This window comes from Condylura cristata, unplaced genomic scaffold, assembly GCF_000260355.1.
Source record: "Condylura cristata isolate star-nosed mole 26May11 unplaced genomic scaffold, ConCri1.0 scaffold00011, whole genome shotgun sequence".
Classification (NCBI taxonomy): domain Eukaryota; kingdom Metazoa; phylum Chordata; class Mammalia; order Eulipotyphla; family Talpidae; genus Condylura; species Condylura cristata.
The window spans coordinates 15,891,475-15,903,169 of NW_004567112.1; the positions used below are offsets into that span (position 1 = coordinate 15,891,475).

Here is an 11,695-nt window from a genome sequence, read left to right on the forward strand (position 1 = left end):
GATGAAGGCAGAGGTCAAGACGACGCTTCTACAAGCCAAGAAAGGCATGGTGGAGGGGGTGGTTTTACCTGCCACTCTCCACCCTGGAGTGCCCTCTCAAGATGAGCTCTGGAAATAGCTCCTCCATCTCCTCACTTTAAGATGGCCCAGTCATCCCTGTAGAGTGGCACATTGGCATCTGCCCTAACCCTGCTCTGGTGCCAACCACCTGGTCATCCCCAAGTCACTGGAACAAATTATCAGGGGCTCCACCCTGGGTCCTGTCACTCAACTAACAAGTGGCCAAATTTCATGGAACTCATGGAAGTCAGTACACCCCAATGTAACTGCCTCAACCTGACCGTCCATTGACAACCTCTGAACTCACTTCCTCCCTCTCCCATGCTGCCTCCCTGCCCCCAGCTTTGCAGTCTCCACTCTGAGCACTCTGCTTTGCTCCCCTAACCACACTGACCTTGTCCCTTCCTGAACTCTCATTGAGTGGTTTTTTAGGACTCTCAGCATGTTGACATTCATTTAGCACCCCAAGATAAGTCCCTACTGCCCACGTGGGCCTTCCAGCCCCTGGTCTGATCATGGCCCATGATTTATTACAGTTTTTCCGAAACCCACTCATACTCATGGGCTATCGTAGGTAACAGTTTGATTGGGAAAGGATTTGAAGTCTTGCACATTTTATGGAAAATGTTTAAGGATGACACATTTGACTTGTTAAGGACTTTGGAACCTGGGATGGGCTCCCTCTTAAAGTTGCAGTGTGGTCCAGTGCCCTGTTCTTTCTTGGCTTTGCCAGTGCTGGACCCAGGCTCCAGCAGCTGAATGTAGCCAATGCAGGCAACTCCTTGCCAGGGCGGATGGTCTTTTCATACTCCTGTCTCTACCCCTGGCTGCTGCTTCAAGGCTGCTTGGAGTTCCGAGTCTGTTTCCCAAAGGCTATAGTGGTGCTGGCAAAGCAGTCTGTGTCCCTCCTGTCCACCCACCTTCAACCTTGCCTCCTCCTGGGAGGTTTCTGAGCCACGGCCATGCTGGCCCCTGCTGGCACTGCCCTTTCTGCTTACAGCACAAATCTGCCACAGCTCTCCAGGGTCTCACCACTCTCCTGCGAATTGCATCATGTCCCCCACTGTGTAGACAAGGATAAGAGCCTCGCAAAGGGCCACACAGGCTGTGGGGCCGCTGGGTCGCCGGCTCCAGACTCCAGTGCTCTGCTCAGAGTCTTGCCTGGCTGCTTCTGGGGTGACATGCGGGAATTTTAATGCCTCCTCTCTAGTCCCCCTGTCTGTGCCTGACTCTCAGCTCTATAGTTGCCAGGGTCTGAGTCTCTCTTTCTCTCTTCTTTTGTTGTGGTAAATATGCATAACAGAACATTACCATTGTAACCTTTTTTTTTTTTTAAGTGTTCAGTTCCTTGGCATTAAATATATTCGCATGAACTTAATCATGTACATGACTAACCGTTTGCCACTCTCCTGCTCTAGAACTCTTCATCTTCTCTGCTTTTAGGTCATGGTGTCTTATACCGTCTAGAAATCAGTTTATTCTAATTAGAAAATGGTGTGGGAACTCTTCAAGACCCACATGTGTGTGTTTCTTCAGGGTTCTCTTTGTACGAAGAGGTTCACTTTGTATTGGTTGTGAATACTGAGGTTTTTTTTTCCTTCCCGGACTTTGTCTGTCATTTCTTTTTCTTGTGTTATATGTTGGCAAGTACCTTGAGTGTAACCTAATGGACAGGGGATTGTGAGTGAGCAGTATCTTTGTTTTGTGGTAATGATTCTTCACTTAATCGCTTTCAGATTAAGGAAATTTACCCCTATTATTTTCTAAATAAATAAATGGTTGTTGGATCTTATCAAATACTTTCTCTGCACATAGGAGAATGGCAATACAGCTTTATCCTTTATTTGATCGTGTAGTAAATTACATTAATAGACTCACTAGTGATGTACCATTCTTATACCTAGAGTGAACCTTAATAGAATTAAGAACCTTAATGTAACCCTATTGCTGGAATTTCTGAATTCATTCTTTGGCACAGTTATTGCTTAACTGTACTTTAGTAGTCAAGAGGAATTTTAGTTCCACAGCTTGCCAGTTTGGGCAAGTTATTTAACTCTCTGTGTTTTGGTTTCTTTAACATATAGGTCCGTAATAGTTCCCCTCTCAAAAGGTTGTGATGAGAATTAAATGAAATAAGCTATGTAAAAATTCCTAATGCAGTGCCTAACACACAGTAGGTTTTCAATGAGTGTAATTTTTTACCATCAAACATTTGTCAAACACCTGTATTATACCAGGACCTGTGCTAGGCGCTGGGAAATAAGAGTTAGGATAATCACATAATCCCCGTTAACCAGCACGGTCCTGGAAGTCCTGTTTTACACATCTTATCTTGACATAATTATTAGTTTAAAAGACATTAAATTCGCTGGAAATCATGCTAAATGCATATAGCAAATGGAAACCCTTATTTAAAAACATCTAAATTTCGGTAGGCACAGCAAGAGACTGGCACTTGAGTCATAACCCAACCCCCCGCCATCCCCAGCTCTACGTCTGGCCTGAGTAAAGCAGAGTACTGGCTACCTTTCCTGCAGCTCCCTGTAGAACTATACAGTTGCCAGGCTTGAAACATATATAAATACACTATGTATAACAGTGGTAGTATAAAAAAAGATGAGGGAATATGGCTGTATAGGAGTAATGATTTTTTACTTCACTGGAATTTAGTATAAACCTAAAGTTGATTCTGGTGAGGTAAGATATAAACTGTGACCATTAAGAAATAACTCAAAAGAGTGGAAAAATTACTAGATGAATTAAAATGCTATATTAGAAAATGAGAGCGCTGTAAGGTCATACTAATATAAGTCAAAATAGACCTTAAAATAAAAATACTAAATAAATGGGAAGACATCCCACATGCATGGACTGGAAGAATTAATATCTAAGCTCTTAATGTCTCCAGGGTCTAAGCCTTCCTATCACATCCCAGCTGGCTTCTTTGCAGAAACAAGTTGATCTCAAAATGCATCACTGTGAAGTTAAGGAACTCCACATAGTCTGAACAATCCTGTAGAAAGAAAACAAAGTTAGTTGCAAAACTAAAAGTCACTGATTTCAGAACTTAGTACATCAAGAGTATGACAAGACAAGCCATATTTGGAGAAAATGTTTAATTACTTTATCTAATATCTAATTTATGGCTGTTATCCAAAATATACAAAAAAAAACTTTCAAAGTAAACAATAAGAAAATGAACAACTTGATTACTAAAAAAGATCTGAACAGGAACCTCATCAACGATGAATAGAATCTAGGCAAATCAGCACATGAGAAAAGTACCCAACATCCTATGTCATCAGAGATTTCGACATAAAACAACAGCAAATTAATACACACGTGTGTTAGAATGGTGAAAATCCAAGATGCTGACAACACAAAATACTGGTGAAATGTGGAGCAACAGACATTTGGAAGACAGCTCAGCACCGTTCACAAACATACTCTACCATAGGATTCAGCTGTTACCCTTCCTGGGTAAAGCCACATCAGTTGAAAACTTATGTCCACACAAAACAAGCCAAAAAAAGACACAGAGAAAAATTGCATGCATAGTGTTAGAGAAGTAAAAGAAGTCATGCATGTAACAGAGTTTGATTCCAACTGTATGACATTTTGGAAAACACGAAACTATGAGACAGTATAAATGTCAGGATGGGGGGGGGAAGGAGTCAGTAGGTGGAGCACAGAGGACGTTTAGGGCAGTGAAACTGACCTACACGCTACTATAATGGTGGCTACATTATATACATGTCAGTGGTGGCTATTTGTCAAAACCTACAGAATGTTAACCCTAATGTGAGACGATGGACATTGTGCTGATGTAGGTTTATCAGCAGTCACAAATAGGCCACTTTGGTGTGGGATTTTGATGGGGGGCGGGCAGAGAGGATATGAGAACTCTGTACCTCCCACCAATTTTGCTATGAACCTAAATTGCTCCAAAAATAAAATCTATTAGGCCCTCCCTGGTGGCGCAATGGGTTAGGGTGCAGCACTGCAAGCTAGCCTCAACCACTTCAGTGCATGTTGGATCCCCAGCCCTGGAGATGACCCACAGGGTGCAGCAGACTTCTCCTGTCTCACCCACTGCTCTCCTCAAGAGTATATCTCGTCGACCTGCCTGTCCTGCTCCCCACTCTGCCTCTGGTGAATCCTCTCACCGCACCTGCACCTCTGGCCGTACCCCAGAGTACTGAACCCCAGTTCAGTATGCATAAGTAAATAAATCTTTTTTAAAATAATAAAAAATCTATTAACAAATAAAACAATGTAATGCAAAACTACAGTAATTGGGTTGGTGTGGTACAGAAGTTAGGCATATAGATCAGAGGAAGAGAATTAAGAGTCTAGGAACAAACCTGTGTATTTCTTGTCAACTGATTTTCTGCAGGTGCACCAAGACCATTCAAGTCGAAGGGTCTTTCTTCTTCGGCGAGGACAAAAAAAACAACCCACAAGTCTGCCTTTGTAGAATGTTCCTTTTGTTCCTGAGCTGAAAATGATGACAAGGTCTAGGGTGAGGGCCCCCAAGCTGGAGTTTCTGGGAACTCCAGCCCCTCAAAAGGGTCCAGCAGTGAGCCTCCTGGGTTACAGATGTCCCCCAGCTGGGCCTGGGCCCTTCTCTCTCCTCCGTGTTTATTGCTGCAGGGCCTGCCCAAGAATTGCCGCAGAATCAGCTCTCTGTCTGGGGCCAGCGCCTGGAGCCGAGCTGTCCGGTATCGCTCACACTGTCCACCCCTTACATAAACAGCCTGGCGTCCTCCGCACCCTGCAAAGTCCTGATGTGGTTGCAAAGGACTGCAGAAGCCAAACGCCTCTCACTCTAAGAAGGACCCTGGCAATGGGCCTTGCTTTCCTTCCAGTCTGAGTCAGGCCTTGGCTGGAGTGACAGGAGAATCCACTTCCTGTCGAAAAGGTGGCCACAGAGCTCGCTGCTGGGAGGAGCCTTCCTTCCTCCCTCCCACGCACCCAGGCTTCCTCCTCAGGAAGAAGGCTGCTTGGTGAGACAGCCCCCCCGCCCCTTTCTTACCATGTCTCGTCTGTTGGACCCAGCCTGCAGATCGCACACAAACCGAGTTACAGAACCACTTTGCAGCCTGCCAGGCCCCTGGGTGGGGTGATTTGGGTTGTACCTCGAATATGAACATGTCTCAGATGTTTATCCCATGTCCCTCACCCCCCACCATACTACACACAGGTCAGGATGCTGAGCCCTGGGGCTTTGCCAGCCCCACACTGAGTACGCTCAGATGGGCTGGGTTATTTGGTTTGCGCCAGTCAGGACATGTGCTTGCTGAGCAGAGAGCGTCCCAGCCCTGGTTAATGTTGCTCCCCTTTTCCACAGCCCCTGGGCCTTGGGGGTGATGGCAGATGCCCAGCCTCAGCTGGCTGGCCTGGGTGTTGGGGTTAGGTGACAGGTGTGACTGGGCTCGGCATCTGAGTGCCAGGGGCGGAGGGAGCAGGCCACCTGGGCGCTCAGTGGTCTGCAGAGGACCAGTTGACAGTACTCTCAGAGATGGGCTTGTTTTGGCCTCGGGAGGACCCAACCTGAGCCAGGGGTGGAGGAAGAGGAAAATCTGTTACAGATGAAGCGGGAGAGAGGTCAAGAAACCTTTTGAGAGGACATTCAAATCTGAAGATATCAGATGACCCCCGGCTTCTGAGCGGCACGGGAACCCCTTGTGGAGATCACACTGCTCTTTGGCAGGGTACATGCCCGTCACTGTGACAGAGCTGGCTTCACCTCCTTCAGGAAGTGACTGCCCTGACTTCAGCTGACAGGACCCTGTTCACACATCATTACCTTCATCCCAGAATTGCCCATCTGTCTCTAGTTCCAGAGTCAAAGTTGACAAACTACTGAATGGGGACAGAAAACTGAATTTGTGATACACATACCCCACCCCAATATGGGCAGACCACAAACCACACTTTCAGAATCATCTTGGCCAACAGAAATACAACATAATTGAAAATTTAAAAAAAAGATTATTTATACATACAGAACTGGGGTACAGGCCAGAGACACAGGGGTGCTGAGAGGATTCACAAGAGGCAGAGAGGGGAGCAGAACAGGCAGATCATCAAAGTACACTGCTGAGGGGAGCAGCAGGCAGGTCAGGAGAGGTCTAGTGTGCCATGTGGGTCACCTTCGGGGCCGAGGATTGAACTCTTGGTGAAGCAGCTGCAACAAGCTTCATGGTGCTTCACTTTAACCCATATTACCACCAGGGAGGGCCTTGTAATTTAAAATTGTCTAATAGCTATTTAAAAACGTAAGAGAAAACAGGTGAGATCATTTTTTAAAGTATTTCTTCAATCAGATGAATTTCCAAAATTCCAGTTATTTCAGCACGCAATCCAAGCAAAAATGGCTGATGAGATTCATGTCCTGTGTGCCAAGTCTTTGCAACCTGGTGCATATTTTATATTTATGGCATACTTCAACTTGGACTGGCCCCATTTCAGACACTCAGTTGTCACGTGTGGCACGTGGCTACTGTCTAGGGTGGCATAGCTGCAGGGCTTTGCTCTGAGAGTGGCCCACAGACCAGAGCATCACCCGTGAACTTGGCAGAAATGCAGGCTCTCCACCCCTGTCCCACCTATCGATTCGGAGCCTGCATTTTATTAATTTATTTCTTAATCAAATTTTATTGCTAAAGTATTACTTTACAAATCTTTTGGTGCACAGCTTCATGCCTTGACATACGCACATGCTTCACCCACCTATTTTAACATGTCACCAGGTACTTTGCATGCGTGCTGAAGGCAGGATCTACACCCTTAGCTCCGCATTGTAACTCGTTTCCTGCACCCAACAGAGGACCGTGAACTAGAAGGCACCACTGTGCATGTTTTTGGAGGAAAAGGATGAAGGCCTGAGCCTGCCTGCCCCTTCCCACAGTGTCCCACCCTCCCTCTACCCTGTTAGTGTGTATCTCAGAACTCAGGTCTGAAAAGAATTTGCAGTCAGAGAACAAATGTATGTCGGAGCTGATAGGAAATTTAAAGTTCCAGTCTAACACCGTTGAGCCCCAGAGAGATGCAGAAACCTGGTGGGCATAGATGGCCACCTTCTTTAGCAGGAAAGTGGTTCTGAGGGGGGCAGATCACCAGGGCGTGTTGCTGGACCTAGCTTTCTTCTGGTCATCTGTGTTCTCTTCCTCAGAAATTCCGTGGAGCCCTGGCCTGCAGACCCCAGGCCTGGACTACACATATTTGTTACCCATCTATTTGGTCTCGATCTCTTTGGCACCTATAAGTATGATTTCAACAAGATGAAATCAAATTCTATTAAGGAAGTGTGCATAATTCATAGACTGCACAAACAAGAATGTTCTATACTGTTACACACAGAAGTGAGAAGTCACTGCTATACACCCAGCAATGGGGGCGGGGAGGGTCAGCAGAGAAACTGCAACCCATCCAAACATTGAAACTAGGACAATAGCCAAACTGGAATGGAAATACTGGCTGGTATGGGGAAGTGCTCATTAGGTGGTATAAGAACATCTATGAGCTTATTATATTTGCATGCAGGGAAGGATGTCTGGAAAAGATTTATATTCCAACATATTACTGTCATTTTTTCAGGAGGTGGGATTATGAGTGATTCTTATTATTTCTTTTGACCACCCACTGCTGCTGTCTCTTCTAGCCCCCCCCTGTGACTAAGAATTACTTATTTTAGAAATAAAATTTACACAATAAAAGGTGGGTGTGGAAATGGGTGTGGGATTTATTTTAAATGTGTTGGTTTATTTTTAGAAAATCCTAAATTTCAAGTGTTGTGGCCTGGTGGCTGCATTGACCTGCTGCAGGGAATTAGTCCAGGCTTGAGAAATAGGCTAACTACACCACGGCTTGAAAACTCATGAGCCAGCTCTTGTTAAATTTCAGTCCGTATTCAGGGAAATGACAGTGAATGACACGCAGTCTGTCTTGTGTTGCGTGGAATGTGACAGTGACCCACCCTTCACGTGTGGGTTCCAAATCATCTAATCATCCGTGTGTATTGGGTTATGATTGTGCAAGCAAGAATCCTAACATGGTGCGTTAGCTCTGTGGGTGAGCGGGTGGACGCCATTTGCACACACACACAGCCCAGCGCGGGAGCACCGTTCACCACCGCCCGTGCTCACACTGAGCTCGCGCCGCCCTCCGTAGGCTCCTGACGGGCCTCTGCTCCCGCGCTGGGGTCCACTCAGCACCCCGCGCGTCCAGCACCTTGTCTTGCTCTGCCCCTTCCTGCCCCTGTGGTCTCACGCCGGCACCTTGCTCAGTCCTCTTCACTTCTACTTTGCTGCATACTTTGTCACGACCCTTCCCCCTTGACATGGTGCATGTTTACTGTTCAGCTTCTGGGATATAAACTCCCTGAGGACAGGGATTTTATCTCCTTTCTTCCTGTCATATTTTCGGAGCTCAGTGCCCTCAGGTGTCCCACAGCCACCTGAAGGCAGGTGAAGGCTTCAGGGAGCAGACCAGTCTTCCTCATCTTACCATGGAGGCGCCTGAGGTCCAAGGAGCAGTTTGGGTTTTGCCCAAGGCCACACAGCTGGGCCACACAGCCCACAGAGACTGTGTGCTTGTCCCTCCTGTGTGCCAAGTTTTCCAGTTGATGCAGAAGCTCAGCAGAAGAAAAATAAGTTGTTTCTCCAGAACCCTGGAGACTCCTGCAGGGAGTCTGTTCCTGGGACAAAAGCAGCCATCTCAGGGTGGGAAGGTAGGACATCTCCATTGCAGTGGGGTAACGGGCTGGGCTTGGTTTTGTGATTAAAATACCACCTGGGCCTGTCTCTGAGGAGCAGTTCTGGAAGGTGGGTGGTCTGTCTGAGGTGAGGTCTTTCTCTGGCCTGGCCCCAGAGGGTTTGGGATGTCAGGTGGCTGGAAGAGCTCACTCAGCAGAAACAGATGAAAGAAACTGGACCCAGAGGAGCCTCTGGAAACCGCTCCTGCAGCCAGGCTCAGGGTGTCTGCAGACACCTCTCCCAAGGCCCCACCGCTTCAGGAGATTGCTCAGACACCCCTTTGATGCAGAGAGAGCTCTGGCCTCCTCCCTCGCATGCCCCATGTGGTTTGTCAATCATCTGTGAAACGAGGGGTTTGAGGCGGCACTCACCCGTGTGAGGACAGCGGGCAGGTGGGAGCAGTGGGGTGGGGTTGGGTGGGGAGTGGAGGCCGAGGGCTGCTCCAGTCTTCTGAATCCTTTCCCTCTGTCTGGCTTCCCAGATGCAGCTTTTGGATAAGTTTCCCATCGAGGGTGGCCAAAAGGACCCCAAGCAGAGAATCATCCCCTTCCTCCCAGGTAAGCTTTGGCTGGCCCTGCTGTGGGAAGGACAGTTGGGGAGAGGCCTTCCTCAGGGCTGGCTGGGAAGCCAGAGATTCTGGGTGGGAGGACTGGGAATCTGTGTATTGTTGCCTTCCTGGGGGATCAGGAGGCCCAGATTTTGAAAGCCACTGCCCTCCTGGGTTCTCTCTCACCTTGCTGGGGCCCTCTTTGCTAGCTGGAGGCCATGAACTTATGAGGAGTTTCTCAGGTTCTAAGACTTTGGTTTCCTTTTTACAAAAAAGCACAGAGAAATCACGTTCTCCTCTGAAAGAGTCTGAAGTCTCCCCCGACTCCATCGTAACCCTAGAGAACCTGCAGTGAGGCCCACATCCCTGTTGGACCTCCTCAAGTCCTCCCAACACTGCTATCCCGCTGAGGCCCCCAGAGCTCACAGAGCACACTCTGAGTGGGCAGTGCCAGAGGCTGAACCCAGGTCTGTCTGGCCATTGAGGTCATTGAGCACCATGCGGCGGGGAGCACATTTAAGGCGGCTGGTTATGTCTGGTGTGTAATTTAGAGGGAAAATGCCCAGGTATGTCACTCCCAGCTATTCCTGTGATGTCGGAGTTGGTGTAAGGATTTATGACTTATAAAAGGCTTTTTAATTTCTTAGCGTGTACAGACCTCCTTACTGAGGTGTGTATTACAGTTTCCACTTTGGGGATGAAGAAGTTGGAGCTTGGAGACCTCAAGTAACTGTGGGCCCTGAGGGCTGAGGTTCTGCCCCTGGGCTCTGGGCAGCGGTCCACAGCGTTTACTGTGACGCACCACCAGCTTGCGTTCCTTTGCTATCGCTGCCTTTGGGGAGGGCGGCCACTGTTATTGCTAATTCCCCAGGCTCAACGCTAGCAGCAGCGAATCAACAGAACCTCAGAGAGTTCAAACATGCCGGGTAATCAGGTGCCTTCGCTCTTGCAGCCCCAGGAGGGTTATCTAGCCAGCTTCAGAAGTTCTGCCAGCCTGTTGCCTTGCCTAGAATTTCAGAGCAAGGAAAATCCAAAGGGAGGAAGCAGAGTCACCCCCAGCCCCTGCCACTCTCCTTCTCAAGGTGGGGTTCTCAGTTTTAGCCCCAGTGATGGCAGGACATGGCATGCATGTGTGTTAGCTGGTGTGGACTCTGGGAGTCATGTTTGGGTTGCCAGGCCAGCTGCTTTGCTTGGGCCCTCCCAGCCACAGGCTCATGGCTGGGACCTCACAACCACTGGTAGACACGACAGAGAAAAAGGAGGCATTGGGAGGAGGGATGAGGACCCAGGCTCCCTGGTTAGTACCTGCTCATTCTCCAGTTGAATATGGCCAGCAAATCCTGCACATGAACTCTAAGTCTCCAGGTCTAGGACACACTTGTGCAATGTCTGGGGGGTGGGGGGGGCGGTCTATGGCCTGCGGTCGGGGCAGCCTATGGGTATAAAGAGTAGGGAGGCCCCAGGGCTCCTGTGGCCGAAAGCAGAGGCTCATTCCTGGGAGAAGCCCACTGGTTCTTTGGGGGGCAGGTAGAATGTTCTGCGACACAGCCGGAGGTGCTCAGGCTGGGTAAGCTCCGGACAGGGCCCCCAAGGTGCTGGAGGGAGCTGGTATCATTGCCAGTGTGGAGTCTTACATCTGCTTGGCACTCAGGCCCTGTGTAAAGGTGCCTGGGGGAACTGCACTTAATGAGACCTCGCCAGTTGCTTTCACCAGGGCTAGAGTTCCACTGTGCGGAGACCCACCCATGTGTTTGTGAAGTCTAAAGGGCCCATGGGAGGAGGGAGGAGAAGTTAGGGACCCCAGGTGGGACAAGTCGTTCTCCATAAGGCAGCCCCCAGTGGTTTTCTTGACCAAGGAGGGGCAGAGTTACACCAAAGTCCGACACCCTGGGGAGTAGAGATGGAGGTGGGGGGAGGGAAAGGACCCCTCCTTGCAGGCCTGAGCCTCCCACCCTCACATCGTGGAAGGGAGGGGACATGTCTCATGGCCTTCCTTTGAGATGAGGCCACTGTCTGCGCACACATTTCTGTCATGGGGCCAGACATGTGGTAGGTGCTTTGTTGAGACTTGTTGATGAGTTGGGCTTCGCTCCTCTGTGCGGTACCTTTTACTGTGCCCTCCCGTATACCTAGCCGTGTGCTCAGGCGCCCTGCACTGCTCTGCAGTTGTCTCTGAGGAGCAGGTGGCACCATCGCATCAGAGAGGTGCCACGTCACAGCGTTGCACCCTGAGCCCTGGTGTCCCTGCTGCTGTGCCCTGGGCATGTCTTTGGGCCAGGAGGACTGGCACGGCCAGGCGAGGCTCAGGGAGGGTCTTCTTGAGCACCCC

General features: G+C 49.0%; 1 protein-coding gene across 2 annotated transcripts in view; it reads left to right on the top strand.

The window, feature by feature from the left end:
* Positions 1-11,695, top strand: part of SH3PXD2A (SH3 and PX domains 2A) — a 193,514-nt gene that overhangs the window by 65,266 nt on the left and 116,553 nt on the right. For both annotated transcript variants that reach the window (XM_012723673.1, XM_012723674.1), the window contains exon 3: positions 9,301-9,376. In XM_012723673.1, coding sequence (XP_012579127.1) covers positions 9,301-9,376 — 76 coding nt within the window. The remainder of the gene's footprint in view (positions 1-9,300; positions 9,377-11,695) is intronic.